At 53.5% G+C, this 19636-nt stretch overlaps 1 protein-coding gene across 1 annotated transcript; it reads left to right on the top strand.

Annotated features, from left to right (window-relative positions):
• Nucleotides 1–232: 232 nt before the first annotated feature.
• Nucleotides 233–16087, top strand: LOC311202932 (butyrophilin subfamily 1 member A1-like; the record flags this gene model as incomplete). The annotated part of the gene is made up of 11 exons (XM_084277577.1): nucleotides 233–326; nucleotides 11776–11859; nucleotides 12240–12587; nucleotides 12936–13217; nucleotides 13468–13581; nucleotides 13797–13820; nucleotides 14289–14309; nucleotides 14459–14484; nucleotides 14639–14659; nucleotides 14865–14931; nucleotides 15399–16087. The coding sequence occupies 11 exons, from the start codon at nucleotides 233–235 to the stop codon at nucleotides 16085–16087; spliced, it is 1770 nt and encodes a 589-aa protein (XP_084133703.1).
• Nucleotides 16088–19636: the final 3549 nt, after the last annotated feature.

Raw genomic sequence — 19636 nt, 5'->3', positions numbered from 1 at the left:
GTCCTCCCCATGTCGGTAGTGGTGCACCGTTTCAGAGACCCGTTTCCGGATCCACCTGATGTCCCAGCTCTGAGCGTCCATTTCAGGAGACAAGTGACACGGCAGCACAATGTCCTGCCCCACGGTGCCACGGAGAGCATGGCCTGGTCCCACCACTGTGAAGTCAGCTTGGCCATGGAGAAGGACACAGACACACAGAGTGCACCTACGTTAATTTAGGGAGTTGCAGGCAATGGACAAGTTTGGCTTGAGCGGGGCACGCCCCATGCTGAGGGCGTTGCTTTGCCCTCCCATGGTCCAGAGAACCCAGAGAAACTGGTACAGGAGTGAGACGACTAGAAAAAGAAGGAGCTTTCCTGAGAGCAGGAACCTGTCCAGAAAATATCCTCCACCCCAGCCAGCCCTGTTGAGTGCAAGAAGTGAGGGGAGCACTGCAGGACAGGACTGGAGGGGAAGTCAGGGCAAGGACATAAAGACCCCAAAGGAAAGTGAAACCATGTGCGGCTAAGCTCTGGGCTGGGCTCGCCTCACCCCATGGCAGCTCCCTGCCCCACATCTGCCAAAAGAGCAGAAAAATGCCCCCACAAGCCCTGCAGTATCCCTACCTGATCCCAGCTGGAGCACATGGAGAATCAGCCAATACCTCAGGAGGCCACTGGGTCTCGCTGGGAGCCACATCTGTAGCTGTGCTGAAGAGGAGGGAGCGGAAGGGAAGAGATGGGAGTTACAGCTACTTGGGAGGAGATGGCAAAGAAGGGCTGCTCCTGCCTCCAAAGAAGCTCCAAAGTCCACCAAAACCCCTGCACGAGCACCTCAACAGTGGAAGAAACCAATGCTTGAGGTCAGGACGGATGCCCCAGGCTGCTCAAAAACCCAACGGCTGCCCAGTTTCGGAATGACTGTTTCTGGGCGGGACTTGAGGCCCCATCCCCCAGGCACTGAGAGGAACTTCCTCATGCAGGCACCAAAGTTCACAGTCAGTAAAGAAAGCTGCAAGCAGGCCCCAGGGACACAATAACAAAGGGAAACCAACCCCCTCCCTATCCCTGCCTGGGTGACAGGTGCTGGAGGTGGCTTTTCCTGGAGCTGCACCTCTCCCAGCAGCCTGTGCTGGGGAACAGCACTGGGGGAGGTTTGGCACTCTCAGTGGGTGTTTCCCATGCCAGAAAGGGATGATGTTCTTGTGTATGAGCACTGTTGCTGAAGCAACAATGAAACCCTGACCAGACCCTGTTGAAATTTTCCCCCTGAGCCAGGGCCACTGGGTCCATCTCTGGGGATTTGTGGGTCTCAGGACATTGGTCTGTTCTGGAGTAAAAGGCAGGAGCCTGACAGGTCCAGGAACCAAAAAATAAGCAGAAGGAATGGAAAAGAAGCTGAGAGCTTAAGGGGTGAGGGGGAGAAAGGATCAAGATGGGCTGTGGAGGGGGCTTCAAGTGTTGGGACATGCCAGCTGTGCCCTGTGCCACGGTCTTGTCACCTCCGTGACCTCTGATTCGCAGGGAAGATGTGTCCCCAGCCATACCCAACTCCCCCCCCCCACCGCCCCCCTCATGCAAGGACAGCCCTTCCCCAACAGCAGTAGTGCAGGGGGGTCTCAGACTCTTTACCCAGAGTTGGGTGAGGGTATGGGGGTTCCACGTGGCAATAGGGATGGAGAACCAGGGCACATCACATCAAACCCAGGGCCATCAAGGAGGTTGGATCTAGCCCCAGAGGTGACTGGGAAGGGTACAAGGGGGTGTACTGGCAGAAGGGGGTTCACAGTCCCCATACCTGTCTCATGCCATCCTTTGCCCATTTCTTGTTTCACTGCATCACCAGGAATGTCCCCAAGCATTGCATCCAATTTCTGCTTGGATCCCCACAACCCCAGCCCAAGCCCCTTTGTGCACACCACCTGCCCCTTCCCATGGCCTGGAGGGTTCATCACTCTTGGATGCCAGTCCCAGTAGCTTCCTATCCCATCCCAACCCATCACATATGACTCCCATTGCATTCAATCCCATCCAATCCCAACCTACCCCAGCCCATCCAAACGCCACCCTACCTCACCTCCCCTCACCTTACCACCTCACTTCCCCAACTTCACTGCATAGAGCATTTCAACTCATGCACACTTATGATAGAGCAGTCAGAGCTGAAGCAGACCTCCAGATCTTTCTTTCTGCAACACTTGTCATTTCCCACAGCACAGTCAGCGCAGGACAGGACCCCACACTGTGTTGTAGTTCTCAGAGATACTCACCAGTTGCTGCAGCTTGTTCCTCTGGAAACAAACAAACAAACAAACAAACAAACATCGCATCATAAAGGCTCATTGCATAGCTTGGACAGAGCCCAAATTTCTCATTTGCAAATTGGACAGTACCCCAAAACCCAGCATGATCATATTCCATAATTAGGAAGAAATTTAAGGGTGGGGAGACACTGGAACAGGTTGCCCAGGGAAGTGGTGGCTTCCCACTCCCTGGAAGTGTTCATAGGCAGGTTGGATGGGGCCTTGAGCAACCCGGTCCAGTGAGGGTGTCCCTGCCCATGGCAGGGGGGTTGGAATTTGATGATCTTTAAGGTCCCTTCCAGCCCAAACCATTCTATGATTCTATCATTGTATGAACTGGTTCCCAGGACCTTTGGTCAGGGGAGTGGGTCCATTCCCACTGTGGTCTCCTGAGCTCTCTTCTTGAGAGATAAGCACTGAGACCAAGGAAACAAACAAAGAGCACAAGGAGCATGCCCAAATCCAGCATCCGGGGATGGGCATCATGGAAAAGGGGAGCTGAGAAACAAACAGATGCACAGGAAAAGGGAATGATTTACACTCAAGTCTGTGGGGAAAAGGACCAAGAGACCTGCGCCCCACACCTCCCAGCCCTTGTCCTGGGAGACCTGGCCTCAAGGGGACACAGTCCTCCCACTGGAAATATCAACTCTACCCTGAAGCACACGAGACTCAGGTTGTCTCATGCCCTACAACTGCTCAAAAGGTACACAATCCTCCCATGCCCCCACACACCCACACTGCACCCCGAAGCCTAGAGCAACGCTGCTCCAAGCAAGGCAGCAACCCCCCACCCTGCTCCAGCGTCTCACGGGCTGGTTGCAACAGTCACACCAGGAGATGTGCTCAGCTCCAAGGCCACCACCGCATCCCAGAGCAAACCCATCTCATTACCCAATGTGGCTGTGGGACTGGCCACCAAACCCACCCTAACCTATGAACCACAGAGCATTGATGCCCAATGGTCCCATGTGGGAGCCTGGCTAGCTGATCAAGGCCACAGCTACTTGCGCTTGAAAAACAGCCTTAAGAATTCACTAACAAGGGGCTGAAAAGCGTGGGAATGAGAACCTGTAATGAGATCTCATGGTACTTCAAAATTACATTGTGGTGATGGAAACCTGATATGGTGCAGATGGCTTTTTTCCCCCCTCTCTCCTGGCCCTCAGATGTATTTAAGCAGCAGCTGGCTTGAATAAAGTGACTTGTTGCTTTTAACCATATTGGTGTGCAGTCTGTTCCGAGAGCCTCTTTGCACTTCCAAAGCCCCTGGAGATAAATTATTTCCCAAGATCTGGATTTTGGACACAGGAACTTGCAACAATTGGCACCTGAACAAGGGACCCAGACTGATGAAGACCAGGAACGACCAGGGACTGGGAAGAAGGTTATGGAACCGGTTGCAGCAGCCGGGCCGGAGCAAGAGGAACCCTCCTGAGAGAGGCTGTGGCAGATGGGCTGGCGCCGCTGAAAGAGTAAGTGTTGTGGTAGCTGGAAAAGCGGGGTCGCTCCCCGTCCTCTGCATCCACGATGGAGTGGGAAGCTGTGGAGAAACTGCTCCTTAGTATTCTAAGAGACATGAGCAAGTGTCTCCAAAAGGCATAGTGGAGCTGATAAAATGGGCTCGTCACTCCGGACACTAATATTTAGTGTCTCTGAATGGCTAGTGATTGGGGATCATATGTGAGATGCCCTTATTATGGGTGGTAAAGATGAGAAACTGCTCCCATCTCGGACCGACCTGGCGTGTGGTGGTTAACACTTTAAAAGCAATGCAGGCTGAATGCCAGGTGGCTGCCGCTGTAGTGCAGGTGTTAACAGGGTCTCCAGTTCCATCCGAGACAGTGTTTGAGAGGCCGGTTCGTGGCTTAGTACATTCTGTGTTCCATGGCCGCGGAACTGCAAAACTTGGTGGCAAAAAAGGATGGCACTTTGCCCTTGGCGGGGTCTGCTGAACAACGAGAGCTTACAAAGTGTCCTGAAAGTGCAGGCTCTTCAGCCCTGAATTGTTCCCCTGAAACATCTAACAATTCCTCTGATCTGGGGGGGAACGGAGGGAGAAGTGCAAGAGCTTACTGAGCGTCTCCAAAAGCTTAAATTAAAACAGAATAATCAGATAGCTAATTCAGTGCTGCCGACACCGGAACTGTGCAAGATGCCTGTGCCTTCATCGCCACCTTGTGGGGGAGTTGCGCCAGGTACAGTTCCCTCGCGTTGAACAGGGGTGATTCGTAATGCGGTCATAGAAGGACAATGGGAAGCGGCTTGCGAGTTCCTGCCCCGTAGTATATACTCAAGACGGGGGTAGCTGGGAACCTCACGATTGGAAACTGTTGCAGCAGGTGCATAAAAGTGTCACTGACTATTGCTTGCGTTCTGAAGTGTCCAAACAAATCATTCAGTGGATCTTTACTGCAGATGTGAATACGCCTTCTGATAGCCATAATTTGGGATATTTGCTGTTAACTCTCTCAGAGAATTTGTTGTTTCTTTCGGAATGGTTTGAGCGTGCTACACGGGAAGCAGCTACTCCTAGACAGCCAAATGATCCTTTTTACGGGATAACAGCTGAGATGGTGGTGGGAGTGGGACAGTGTGCATCTCCCAAGGTCCAAATAACTTTTCCTGCTACTTTCTACAGGCTCTCCACTTGCCTTACTTTAGAAGCGATGTCCGCTATACTGGTTGGCAAAAAAAGAACCTGCCATTGCCAGTATTAATCAGGGAGCTAAGGAATCGTTTGGACAATTCGTAGATGGAATGTGGATTGCTATTCTAGATAGTAAGTTCTCTGAAGACACTAAACAGCAATTATTTTGTGTTATGGTTCACGGCAACGCCAACCCTAGCACTCGTTCTATCCTAGCCTCACTTCCCCAGGGATCATCTGTGGAAATGATGCTGCAGAGAGTGGCTCGAACAGAGCAAGGTCATCAGGTAAGTCAGATTGCTACTGCTGTACAAGCTGCATTCATTCGAAAAGGCGGAACATTAAATAGACAAAAGCTACAAGCTGTTCGTTGCTACCGCTGTGGAGTATGGGGTCATGTTCATCAAGAGTGTATGGAGAAGGTCTGGTGTGATCACTGTCATCAAGACACTCATGCCACTCAAGCTTGTCGTCAGTCGGGAAACAGTCAATGCAGCGTGAAGCACCGGCGCGCCAAGACACAAATGCCAAGCGTCAACCCAGCCCTCTGGGATACCTTGATGAGCACCAACCAGCAACCAGAGGGAGCCTTGGGGTGGGTGTGGCAACAGCAGTAGGTATCCTTCTACAAGATACCAGCGTGCAAAAAATCAACTACAAGTGAAAGGGCCTTTATCATCCTCTCGATGCTTACACGCTATTTTGATGGGGTGATCCTTTTTGGCGTTGTCTGGGGTAGTGTTAGTTCCAGGGGTAATTGATGCTGATTATGTGGGAGACATCTGTGCATTACTGTTCAGAATAACTCCACCTATATTCATTCCAGCAGGAACCCATATAGCACAACTCATAGTTGTACCTGCAGAAGCCCCAATAGCCATGGGGCCGGCGTGGACCGGGGGCTTTGGCTCAACTGGGAGGCTGGCCTGCTTAACCACCCAGCTGGGAGAACGGCCTTTGGTGACGGTAACGTTGTGGCAGGGTTCAAGTAGTGTCACGGTAACCGCATTGCTGGATTTGGGAGCTGATATTTCTATCATGTGCTCAGTCCACTGGCCTCCTCAGTGGCCCCAGAGGCAGTCAGTAACAGTGTGGGAGGTGGGGGTTTAGCCAGCACAGTACCATCAAAGTTTCCAGTTGTCGTACAAGTTACTGGGGAAAACCCCGTCACCGTGCTGCTACAGGTAACTCACCTGCCCAGCAGCTTACAGATGCTGCTCAGTAGGGCCAGATGGGAGTGCGCCTGACAAATCAGGGGGTTTAGCCTGGGCCACTGTAGCACTGCTACCAGTAGCCCTTACACAGCTGACTAATGAGTCAGTATGGGTGGAGCAGTGGGCATTGAGTCAAGAGTGCTTGAATATTGTTAAACAGTTGGTAAAGGAACAATTGGATGCAAAACATATTCAACCTTCCACCAGCCCATGGCATACCCCCATATTTGTTGTGCCAAAAAAAATCCAGCAAGTGGTGTTTATTACATGATTTACACAGAAATAATGAATGAATGGAAACAATGGGAGCCCTCCAGCCTGGTCTGCTGTCGCCTACAATGCTGCCTTCAGGATGGCATATTCGTATCATTGATTTGAAGGATTGCTTTTTTACCATTCCTGTTGCAGAACAGGATTGTAAAAGATTTGACTTTTCTGTGCCATCAGTTAACAAGGACGAACCAGCTGATCGATACAAGTTGGTAGTTCTGCCTCAGGGCATGAAGAACTCTCCCACTATGTGCCAATTGTTTGTAGCACAGGCCTTGGAAGCCCCTACAGGAGCAATATCCTAGTATGATACTTTATCATTACATGGATGATGCTCTGTTCTGCCAAGCTGAGAATTTTCCTAGCTGTTGGAATCAGGTGGTGGTTACCCATTTGCAGAAATATGGCCCTAAAGTAGCCCTAGAAAAAAAAAATTAGTACACCTTATTTGTATCTAGGATGGAAAATCACTGATGCTATTATAGTGCCCCAGAAAGTAGCATTTGCTACAAAAATTACTAACCTTCATGATCTGCAGACAGTTTTAGGGCAGATACACTGAGTGCGATGCCAGGATGGGATTTCTAACCAACCATGACTTGCGCTTTTGCATGGTCGCGATCACTCTGGCCCTGTCTGCTTATCAGAGGCCTCACAAGGAGCCTTACACACAGTTGCTGAGCAAATTCAGAACACAGCCAGTGCGAGGAGACTCGCTGGAGTTCCCTTGTCATGAGGCATTTTCACCCCAAAGGCCCATGAATTTGAGTTGATTTGTCAATGGCAAAAGAAAAAGGGGGACTCCACCCAGGAGCCACAGATACAGAAGCCTCGTGCTGTGCCATTGCCAGATCAGCCTCATCAGTCTCGATTTCCTCCAGTTTCTTCCTTTGCCTTTTTCTCTCTTTTGGAATGGATTTTTCTATCTGCTCAGCCCTCCACCTCTGCCATAACCAGGATGGAGGTTGTAGCCCAACTAATACAAAAGGGCTGAGAGCGGATTGTCTCCATATCAGGCCAAGAGCCATCAGACATGAGTCTGCTGCTGACAATGGCAAATCTCGATTGGGCACTGCAACATTGCGATTCCCCAGCACCAGCTATTGAAGGGTATCCTGGCAGATACATAACAAAAGACCAGATGATCAGGTTGCCCAGTGGATAGCCCTAACAGAGTGAGTAAAGAAGCCATTGTTCTCCTTGCAACCAGTACAAGGTAAAACTGTATATATAGATGCAGGGAAACACAGTAAGTCAGCAGCCTGTATCTGGTGGGATAATGATCATTGGCATAAAGAGGTAATACCAGGCCGACCAAAGGACACATTGCAGACATTAGAACTTAAGGCAGTCGTCTGGGCCTTTTGCCAATGGGATCAGGAGCCTTTAAATGAGGTCTCAGATTCCCTGTATGTTGTGGGCGTATGCGCTCGACTTGAAGATGCCTATCTAAGGGAAAACAAGAATTCTCAGTTAATGACATTGTTTGTTCAACTGCGAGCTGCATTATGAAGAAGGACTCAGGAATATGCAGTCTTGCATGTAGACCGTCATGAAACTGAGAAAGGGCTAGGGGAAGGCAATGCAGTAGCTGACCAGGCCATTATGACAACACCTAGCAGCTCCTTTGAGGCAGCCTGAGCTTCTCATGAAATGTTCCATCAGAATGCAGAAGGTCTACAATGGCAATTTTACACCTCAGCTGTGGATGCCAAACTAGTAGTTCAGTCATGTCCCCAGTGTTCACATCATAATGAGGGCTTAGGGTTTGGGACTAATCTGCGTGGTTTACAAGCCCTGGAGTTGTGGCAGTCTGATGTCACACGTGTCCCCAGTTTTGGACAGTTGCAATTTTTACACGTGAGTGTAGATACCTTTTCAGAGATGATTTGGGCAAACCCTATGACCAGGGAGACTGCAAAGCCTGTCATCAAGCACTGGACCTCATGTTTTGCTATCATGGGGGTCCCAAAACAGATTAAAACAGATAATGGTCCAGCTTATCATTCACAGTCTGTCCAAGGATTCTTGCAACAATGGGGAGTGCTGCACGTCTATGGTATCCCTCATTCCCCAACAGGACAGGCGATCATTGAACGGACACATGTTGTGTTAAAAGACCATCTGTATAGGCTGTCAGGACAGAACTTGCCTATTGCAGAGTTAGTGGACAGAACACTTTTACTTTAAATCATTTCTGTATTAAAGGGCGGCAAATGCTTCCTGCTATTACTCTGCACCACACATCTATTAATCTATGAATGCTTACAGATAGCCCACAAATAATGTATATGTCGTGGTTTTGCCCTGGCTGGAGGCCAGACATCCACCAAAGTCAGTCTATTACTCCCCTTCTTAGTTGGTCAGGGGAGAAAATATATATATTAAGAGGCTCAGGAGTCAAAATAAGGACAGGGAGAGATCACTCTGTCATCGACGTGGGCAAAACAGACTCAACACAAATTGAAGAAGAGAGAAACTACTCTATTACACTACACTACAACTACAAAGAACAGTGAAGAAACTGGAGTTGAAAGCATGACCAGATCTTAAAACAAACGTAACCAGATCTTAAAACACTTTCCCGCCACCATTCCCTTCTTAGCAGACTTTAGTCAGGATTATGCTCCCTTCTTCCCCCTGCTCGCAGTACAGGGGAGCAGGGACTGGAAGATGGGGGCTCTGTCAGTCCCTTGCAAGTTGGTTTCCCTTTTGGCCAGGGGGTGTGTGTGGGGGCCATTCATTCTACACCCTCCCCCTGCTGCACCGTGGTGTCTCACCCACAGCAGACAGTCCTCCAAAAACTTCTCCAACTTGAATCCTTTCCCCAGGGCTTTATCTATTCACCAGCTGCCCTGGCGTGGGTCACTGCTATGGGTGCAGTCATAAATCACAATGTCTCTCAGTCCCAGTCCTCTGTGGGGTCACCAGCCTCCCCCAGCAAACCTGTTCCGGTGCAAATCTCTCACTCATCTCTGTGTCTCTGTTTCTCCTCATGGCTGCAAGTGCTGGCAGGGGGTTGTTCCAATGTAGGGTCACAGCGTCCTCTCTATGCCTCCACCAGCTCCATCCAGCGTGGAGCCCCTCCACGGGCTGCAGGTGGGGTCTTGACCTTTTCCATGGGTTTCTCCAGGGGCTGCAGGGGCATCTTTCTCTCTGGCACCTGGGCCGCCTCCTCCCCCGCCCTGTTCCGGCCTTGGTGTCTGCACAGCTCGTTACATCTTCTCACTCCCTTCTCCAGTGGCAAAATGCAGCTGCTTCCAGGTTGCTTTCTCCTCTATGTGATTCTCAGAGGCACTATGGGTATCTCTAGCTGCGACTTTGGCCTTGAATTGCCCGAAGTTTACACTGAGGCTGGCAGAAAACTGTACCTGCTGCTTACAAAAACCATCTCAGCAGCACAGCCTCACAAAACTGCAACACCCTCCATCGGGTTCCCAATGCATGGGCCATGCTGAGCAGTGCCCAAAGCCCACAGTCCTCCATCCCAGTGGGACAGCGGCATCCCTGCAGCCACTCCTGCCCCTTATCTTATGACCCAGCAACTCTAAAGCCACTTGAACCAGAGTGCAAAGCCTTCTTCATCCACCCAACTGCCCCAGAAACCGAATGGGAGACAGCTTTCCTCCCTGCTCACTCCCCTCCTGGACCACAGCTGGGTCCCATACTGGGACCAGTAGTGTTTTGTATCTTCATCAATGACATCAACATTGGGATCAAGGGCACCGTCTGCAAGTTGCAGGTAACACCAAGCTGAGCAGAGGGTCAACATGCCAGAGGAACAGGATGTCATCCAGAGGGACCTGGACCAGCTGGGGAGGTGGGCCCATGCAAGCCTTATGGAATTCAACAAGGCCAAGTGCAAGATACTGCACTTGGATCGGGACAATCCTCACTCCCAATACAGGCTGGGGGATGATGTGATAGAGAGCAGCCCTGCAGAAAAGCACTTGGGGCTCCATAACACAATTCATCCTGGGCTGCATCACAAGAAGTGTGGACAGCAGGTCAAGATGTGATTCTCCCTCTCTGCTCTGCTGAGACCCCACCTGCAGTGCTCTGGAGCCCTGAGCACAACAAGTATATGGACCTCTTGGAATCGGTGCAGAGGAGATCACTAGGAAGATGATCAGAGGACTTGAGCACCTCTCCTACAAAGACAGTCTGAGAGAGTTGTGCTTGTTGAGCCTGGAGAAGAAAAGGGGGGAACTCAGAGCCCCTTTCCAGAACCTGGCACGGGTTTCCAGAGAGGTGTTGGAGGCCCCATCCCTGGAGGCATTCAAGATCAGGCTTGATGAAGCTCTGAGCAATGTGATGTAGTGAAAAGTGTCCCTGCTCACTGCAGGGGATTGGACTAGCTGACCTTTGAAGGTCCCTTCCAACCCTGGGGAGCCCTGTGAAGAGGGTGAAAGGGGGGCAGGAACTGCTCTCCCTGAGGCACAGCTCTGTGCCCTCTGTCTCCACCCAAAACCATGGTCAGATGGTCTCTCCACTGAATGAGGCTGGTGGGAAAGTGAAGATCTTGACCCCACTGTGACCATCGATGAAAGTCACCAGCCCCCATGGCGACCCAGACTGTGCCGGGGACCCAGGTTCAGGGCTCTACCTGCCTCTTCTCACCACTCCACCTCTGAAGATGAGCCCAAGGGCTCATCCAAAGCAGGCTTTGGTAACAAGCATCCTGCATGGCTCCACCATGGGTTTCTCCATGGGCTGCAGGGGAATCTTTCTCCCCAGCAACTGGGGCACCTCCTCTCCCCACTTCCTCCCTGGCCTTGGTGTCTGCACAGCTCCTCAGATCTTCTCAGCCTCTTCTCTGGTGGCAAAGAGCAGTTGCTTGTGGATTTTTTCTCCTAAATGTCATTCACAGAGGTGCTGTGACATCATTGACAGGCTCAGCCTTGGTCAACGCCAACATCAACCTTGATCCTGCCTGGTTTTGGCTCTGTTGGACCTGGGGCAAACGTCTAGCTTCTTCTAGCACCCCCCCAGCAGCCCATCACCTCCACCAGAACCCCACCACCCAGACCAAAACTGTGGCTTTATTTAAGACTCTGGGGCTCTGTAGGAGGATGCAGGACTTGACCTGCTAACCTGGGGCGGGGCCTCAAGTACAACCTAGAGAGAGAAATTCTATAAACAGCAAATTTCCGTTCTCTTCATCAACCTGCTGCATCCGACAGCTCGTTTCCTGCCCTCAAGCACCAGTTCCTGGTACCATCAGGGTGCTGGTGCAGGGGCTCTGGGGATTTTGGCAACTCTTTGGGCAGGGGCAGCCCTTCTTTGCCAGATTCCCTCTGGGGGGGGTGTCTGTGACCCCCATCACCCTCCTTTGCCTCCCTTCCCCTCCTCCTCTCCAGTGGGGCTGCAGATGTGGCTCTTGGCAAGCCCTGAGGACCTCCTGAGGTATTGGGTGACTCTCCACGTGCTCCGGCTGGGATCAGGTAGGGATCCTCCAGGGCTGGTGGGGGCTTTTGCCCGCTCTGGGTGGCAGATGTTGGGCAGGAGCTGCCATGGGGCTGGGGGAGCCCAGCCTGGAGCTCAGCCCTGCATACTTTCACTTTTCCTTGGCTGTTGTAGCTGGAGCAGGGCTGGCTGGGGTGGAGGTCATTTTCTAGAGCAGGTTCCTGCTGCAGGGAAACCTCCATCTCCTTCCAGTCTTCCCATTCCCACTCCAGTTTCTCCAGGGTCTCTGGACCATGGGAGGGCAAAGCAACACCCGCGTGGAGTGTGTCCCCAGTCACACCAAGGTCAGCCTGGCCTGCTATGCGCTCAATTAACGTAGGTGCATCTCCTTGTCTCTGTGTCCTTCTCCATGGCCAAGCTGACTTCAGAGTGGTGGGACCAGGCCGGCCTCTCCGTGGCACCGTGGGGCAGGATGTTGTGCTGCCCTGTCACTTGTCCCCACCCATGGATGCTCAGAGCTGGGACATCAGGTGGATTCGGAAACAGGTCTCTGAAACGGTGCACCACTACCAACATGGGGAGGACGTGTATGGGGAGCAGATGAAGGACTATGTTGGGAGGACAGAGCTGGCCAGAGATGGTCTCTCCAGAGGAAGGCTGGACATGCGAATCTCTGGGCTGAGACCCTCTGATGATGGTCAGTACGTCTGCACTGTGACCCATGGTGACTCTTATGGAGAAGCTACGGTATATCTGGAGGTGTCAGGTTTGTGTGCGGTGCGGTGTTTGCAGGGGTGGTCATGGTGTTCCTGGGCTCATATGTCCCTCCCAGACCCATGTCCCATCCCTTTGTGACCCAGGAGAGGTGGCACAGTGTCTGGCAGCCTTAGGGGGTGCAGACACTGCCTCAAGGCGCTGAAGCTGGGCATCTTGGTCTTTCTGTGCCAGGAGGTTTGGGGGGGAGATCTGGGGCTGTTGGGCACCAATGCTGGGTGGTTCCTGCCCAGGTTGGGGTGGGTTTGGTGGGAGCTGTGAGGGGTCTGCTCGGGGATGCGGTGGTGGCCTTGGAGCTGAGCCCATCCCTCCCTGACCCCAACCCTGGGCTCTTCCCCAGCCACAGGCTCTTGTCCTCAGCTCTCTCTGGAGGGTTACGAGGCCGGAGGCATCCGGGTGCTGTGTCGATCGGCCGGATGGTTCCCGCAACCGGAGGTGCTGTGGAAAGACCCCGACGGGCACCGTGTCCCCTCGGTCTCCCAGAGACGTTCCCCTGATGCCAGGGGCCTGTTTGACACTGAAGACGCCATCGTGGTGACAGGGACCAGAGAGGGGAACTGGTCCTGTGTGGTCAGGAACCGCCGCCTGGCCCAGGAGCAGGAGGCGTCCCTGCGCATCTCCGGTGCGACGGCTGCAGCCAGACCCTGCGGCGCTGGAGCAGGGCGGGGGGTGGCTGCCTTGCTTGGAGCAGCTTGGCTCTGGGCTTGGGGTGCAGTGTGGGGGTGTTGGGGCACGGGAGGACTCTGTCTCCTTGAGGCCAGGGGCTCACAGGAAAAGGTCTGGGAGGTGCGGGGCAGGGGTCTCTTGGTCCTTCTCCCCACAAGCACAGGTGGAAATCGATCCCTTTCCCTGTGGATCTGTTTGTTTCTCAGCTCCCTTTTTCCGTGATGCCCGTCCCAGGATGGTTGGTCTGGGTGTGCTCCTATTGCTCCTTGTGCTCTCCGTTGGGGTCCTTGTCCTCAGAGCTTCTCTCTGGAGAAGGAAAGGTGTGTTTGCCCCTGAGGGACGTGTTACCTTCATCAAAAAAGCTCTTTGGGAAAGACGGAAGGGGACAAGCACCTGGTGGGGTGTGGGTGGGGGGACAGGGAGCACAACCAGAGCACCTGGCTGGTGGGAATGTGCCAGAGACCGTCTTGAACTGTTCCCACTGAGGAAGCAAGCTGCTCTCCTGACCTCCTCTTCCTCTGGCTTTGCTTTTCAGTACTGATGTTCTCCAGAGAGCTGGGTGAGTCCTTCTGGTCCCTTCCCCCGGGAAAACCTTCTGGCTCAGGAGCCCCTGGGAGCGACTAGACTTTGGGGGGTTCCTGATATTGGCGCTGAGCTCCAGAGACCCTGGGTGGGCTGGTGGGGAATCGGCTGGCAGGGAGCCATTCCTGGGAGTGAGGTGCTCTGTTCCTAGTCTGCCAAAAGCAGGAGTTTAGGATCAGCCCGAGCTCTGTGTGCTCCTGCAGGATCAGCCCTGGAGTGAGTGGTTCCCGGTGGTCACACATCGCTTCTTGGTTTTGTTTTCCAGGGCACCGGGACGCAGCCCTGGGTGAGTCTGGTGGAAGGAGCCATTCCTGGGATTTGGGGGTTTTTGCCCTTCCCAAACAGCAATTTGGGGTCTGCCTGAGCATTGACAGCTCCTCATGGGCAGTTCTGGGATGATGAGATGTCCCACCTGATCAAACATTGCTTTCCCTTTGCTTTGCAGAGGAACGAGATGCAGCCCTGAGTGAGTGTCCATGAGATGCAGCACATCATGGGGTCCCTTCCAGGACTTCGTTCCCCACCTGTCCTGTCCATCCTGGCACTCCATGTACCTGGGAGGGTGGGCAGTGCCGGGAGACCAGCGTGGGGATGGACCCTTTGTCCTTGCCCTAGCTGTTGGGGACCGGCTCTGGGATGTGGTCAGGCTGGCAGGGAGCTATTCCTGGGCTTTGGGAGCATTTCCCAGTTGCAAATCATGAATTCCATCTTTGCCCAAGCTCTGTTTTCCCTTCATGAGCAGTTCTGACATGAAAACCTGTCCCCCCTGATCCAATATCTCTGTTTCCTTTGCAGAGGAACAAGCTGCAGCACTACGTGAGTGTCTCATTTTCTCCAGCACGGCGTCGGGTCCTGTCCTAGGATCTTGGTGCTCAGCCCTTTCCCTCCCTGCCCATCCTCTCCATCCCCCATCCCTGGGGCTGGGAAAGCCCAAGGCCATGTGCCTGTCTGGGTGGGCAGCTCAGGCAGACCAGCTTGGGGATGGACCCCCTGCCCTGCCCAGAGCAGCTGTGGACCGGCTCTGGGATGTGACCAGCTCTCCTCTCTCCTTGTAGCCTGGAGGAAGTTTCTGCTGCCCCACACTCCAGGTAACTGAGGTTTGGGTGGTTCTCCTCCCGTTCCCTGTGTGCAAGAGGCATCTGGTCTTGTCAGTACATGGGACTGGCCATGCCTGGGTGTGTTGTGTGACTCCATGACCCAGAGTGTGGCACTGGGCTGTTTCCACACTGTCTTCTAGCATATCTCACCCCTCGTGAGCCCCCTCAGGTGGGCCAAAAAGGAGCCATCTACCCCCTGACACATTTGGCACTGCCTAGACCCAGCCGCTGCCTCCCCATCCTAGTCCTCTGTGCTGAGGCCTCAGCCCCACTAGGGCCTCTTCCCACGGGACTGAGTTTGGCCTTGGCCATTCTGGGAACAGCACCTGGATGGGATTTCTTGGAGGAAAGAGATGTCCCCTGTCCAGCCCTGTGGGGCAGATCCTGGACCCAGGAGATTGAAACCTGCCCAGTGCTGAGCTCTGCCCCTGATGCTCTGGCTCCTCCTGTCCCTGCAGATGTGGTGACCCTGGATCCTGATACGGCTCATCCCTGGCTTGTCCTGTCCGAAGATGGGAGGAGCGTGAGAAGGGGAAGAAAACCCCAGGACCTGCCTGACACCCCTCAGAGATTTACGTATCGGCCCTGCGTGGTGGGCCAGGAGGGGTTCAGTGAGGGGAGGCACTGTTGGGAGGTGGAGGTGAAGGGGGAGGTGGGAGGGGATTCATGGTGGGCTCTGGGGGTGGCCAGGGACTCTGTGAACAGGAAGGGGCATATGCACATGAGCTCCAAAGAAGGGATCTGGGGGGTGGAGCACTGGGAACGGAAGTTTCGGTCTCTCACCTCTCCTCGCACCCCCCTGTCCCTGTCCCAGGTCCCCAGCAGAGTCTGGGTGTGTCTGGACTGTCCACAGGGGCTGGTGACTTTCATGGATGGTCACAGTGGGGCTGAGATCTTCACTTTCTCAAACGTCCCATTCAATGGAGAGACCATCCGCCCCTGGTTTGCAGTGTGGACAGATGGAACTGAGCTGTGTCTCAGGGACAGCACCTCCTGCCCCACTTCCATGCCGCCCACAGCTCTGAAGAGGCCCAGTCCTTCTGCAGACCCTGCCCACACTCCTCTCCTCCCTGCCACAGGAGCAGATGTCCCCCTCGTCCCTGCCCCAGCCCATTCTGCCCAGGCAGAGCAGGATGGGACTCAATAAAGCTTTGTGGTGCACATAGAGTCCAGCCATGGGGGTTCCTGGGGGGTTTGTCCTGATTCCTGGCTGCCGCTGAAGGGGATTTGCAGTGGGCTTGGAGCAGTGGTTGGAGCAGGAGCCTGGGGGCAGCTGCCAGCAGGGTGAGCACGGGGCAGGGGGTAGGAGGTGGGGAGCACTCAGGACAAATCAGGCCCTCTTGTCTTGGTCCTGGGGAGACCCCACTCTGCCAGCACCCCGTGTCCCTGGGATGCCTCAGGTCTGCATCCTTCCATGCTGTGACATCCTGTTGGGAGGAAGCCTGAGGTGTCTTTCCCTGCTGCCCTTCCGAGCTGGGCACTCGGTACAGGTGATGGCTCCTGGCTAGTTTAGGGACTGGGCTCTGTGCACGAAATCCTCTTTGTACCAGAGCGGCTTTAGGGGTAACAGAAGAGGAAAGTCCTGAGCAGGGACAGGATTCTCCCCCTGGTGCTCTGGGAAAGTGATATTTACCAGTACTGACTGGTGTGGCTGCTGCTGCCGCTGTGGAGTTTAGTGCTGCAGAGGAGCCGGGGGCAGTGGGGTGGTGTAGGTGTGGGTTGGGATGTGTGTGGGGTTGGTTTGGTTGACCTGAGTTGAGTTGAGTTCAATGACTGGGCTTCAGTTGACCAGTGTTAACCTGAGTTGACTGGTTTTGAGGGGTCTTGGCTTGAGTTGACTTCAGTTGAGGTGCCTTGGGGTGACTTGTTGTCTTGACTTGACTTGACGTGGGATATGATGGGATGGAATTGGATAGGATGCTGCTGGGAGTATGGTTAAGGCTGGCCGCACCCTCCAGGGCATGGGAAGGTGTGGTGGACACAGGGGAATGGGTTGGGGCTGTGGTCACACACAAGCCCTTTTTGGGAGGGAAACACCTCCTGAGGTGCCAGACCTCACGTGGTGCTGTTCCCCAGCACAGGCTGTGGGAGAGGCACCGCTCCAGGAAAAGCCACCTCCAGCACCAGATCCCATGCGGAGGCGGGGAGGGGGCTGGGGTCCCTTTGCTCTCTTGTCCCTGGGAGCTGCTTAATGCTTCATTTTATGAGTGTGGGCTTTTGTGGGAGGATGCAGAAGGTCAGCTCCTTGCGTGGGGTGAGGCCTCAAGTCCCACCCATATGTCTAAATGCAACACAGGGCAAATTCCCACTGGGTAGATGGAGGGAGAGCAGTGGATGTCATCTACCTTGACTTCCGCAAGGCCTTTGATACTGTCTCCCATGACATCCTGATAGCAAAGCTGAGAGAGCACGGGATAGATGACTGGACAGTGAGGTGGGCTGAGAACTGGCTGCCGGACCAAGCCCAGAGGGTGGTGATCAGTGGAGCAGAATCTGACTGGAGACCTGTGACTAGCGGTGTTCCCCAGGGCTCGGTGTTGGGTCCAGTCCTGTTTAATATCTTCATTGATGACCCTGATGAGGGAACAGCATCCACCCTCAGCAAGTACCTGATGATACAAAGCTGAGAGGAGTGGCTGACACACAGGAACACTGCGCTGCCATCCAGAGAGACCAGGACAGGCTGGAGAGCTGGGCAGGGAGAAACCAGATGAGGTTCAACAAAAGCAAGTGGAGAGTCTGGCACCTGGGAAGGAACAATCGTTTGTATCAGTACAGGCTGGGGGTGACCTGCTGGAGAAGAGCTCTGTGGAGAAGGACCTGGGGGTGCTGGTGGGTGACAGGTTGGCCATGAGCCAGCAGTGTGCCCTGGTGGCTGAGAGCCAATGGGATCCTGGGGTGTATCAGGAGGAGTGTGGCCAGCAGGTCAAAGGAGGTGATCCTCCCCCTCTACTCTGCCCTGGTCAGGCCCCACCTGGAGTATTCTGTCCAGTTCTGGGCTCCTTGGTATAAAAAGGACAGGGGTCTCCTGGAGAGAGTCCAAAGAAGGGCTACAAAGATGATTAAGGGCCTGGAGCATCTCCCCTATGAGGAGAGGCTGAATAAGCTGGAGCTGTTCAGTCTTGAGAAGAGAAGACTAAGGGGGGATCTAATTAATGTTTATAAGTATCTTAAGAATGGAATGCAGGGGGAATCAGCCAGCCCCTTTTCAGTGGTCTGTGGAGACAGGACAAGGGGCAATGGCTGCAAGTTGGAGCACAGGAAGTTCCACACCAACATGCGGAAGAACTTTTACCCAGTGAGGGTGAGGGAGCCCTGGGACAGGCTGCCCAGGGGGTGGGGAGTCTCTTTCTCTGGAGAGATTCCAGCCCCATCTGGATGCCAACCTGTGCAATATGAGCTGGGGAGCTGCTTTGGCAGGGGGGTTGGACCCGATGATCTCTCGAGGTCCCTTCCAACCCGTACAATTCTGTGATTCTGTGATTCTCTGGGAGCACAAAGCGGCTGCTTGTGGGTTTTTCTCCTCACTGTGACTCCCAGAGGCTCTGTGACCATCACTGATGGGCTTGACCTTCGTCAGCAGCCACTCCGGCCTTCAATCAGCCCATGTTTACTCTCTGGGTCCTGCAGAGAGCTTCTGGCTGCTTCTTGCAGGTGCCATCTCTGCAGCCCCCCCCTTCTCCACCAGAACCCAGCTACACAAAACTGTGACAGTCAGCAAATTCCTTAAAATTGTTTTACTTCTCCAGATGTTCTACACCTTCTCACAGGTACACTTTACACCTTCTCACAGGTACACATTACACATTCTCACGGGTACACATTACACATTCTCACGGGTACACTTTGATATCTTCAAGGCCTAGCTCTATATTCTCAATCAAGGGGTCTACAGGCCCGCCGCAGCCCCCCACAATCTACCTCTTGTAAACCCCTGTTGACTGGGCCTGATCCCCTGGCCATCACACATGTGCTGCAGGATGGCTTCGAAGATGACCCTTTCCATGATCTTCCCTGGGACTGAGGTCAGACTGACAGGCCTGGAGTTCCCCAGATCCTCCTTCTGACCCTTCTTGTCTATAGGTGCAAAGACCTGCCAGCCTCCAGTCGAGTGGAACTTCCCCAGTCTGCCAGGATCACTGGGAGATCATGGAAAGGGGTTGGGCAAGCAGCTCCCTCAGTACCCTCAGGTGGATCCCATCCAGCCTCACTCATTTGTACGTGTCTAATTGGCCAAGTAGGTAGCTAATAATTTCCTCCTGAACCATAGGAACTTTGTTATTCTTCCTGTCCCTGTCATCCAGTTCCTGAGGATGAGGACTCAGGGAATATCCATCTTTACTAGTAAAGACTGAGGCAAAGAAGGAATTAAGGACCTCAGCCTTGTCCTCATTCCTTGTCACTAATGTTCCCCCTGCATCCAGTAAGGGCTGGAGATTCTCCTTCCCCTCCTTTTACTGTTAATAAGTCTATAGGAGGACTTTTTGTTCTCTTGTACAGAACTGGCCAGACTGGGTTCCAGTGGGGCTTCAGCTTTCCTGACTTTCTCCCTACATGATCTCACTACAACTATAGAGTCATCCCAAGACACCTTCCCCTTCTTCAAAAGCTCATATTTTTCCCTCTTTTCCTGAATATCTTCCTGGAACTCTCTCCTCAGCCAAGCTGGCTTGCTTCCACAAAGGGTGGCTGGGGC

The sequence above is a fragment of the Gallinula chloropus genome (genome assembly GCF_964237585.1).
Source record: "Gallinula chloropus genome assembly, chromosome: 32".
NCBI classification, from domain to species: Eukaryota; Metazoa; Chordata; class Aves; order Gruiformes; family Rallidae; genus Gallinula; species Gallinula chloropus.
Note: the sequence above shows the minus strand (reverse complement) of the source record. Positions and strands in the feature narration are given on the sequence as shown.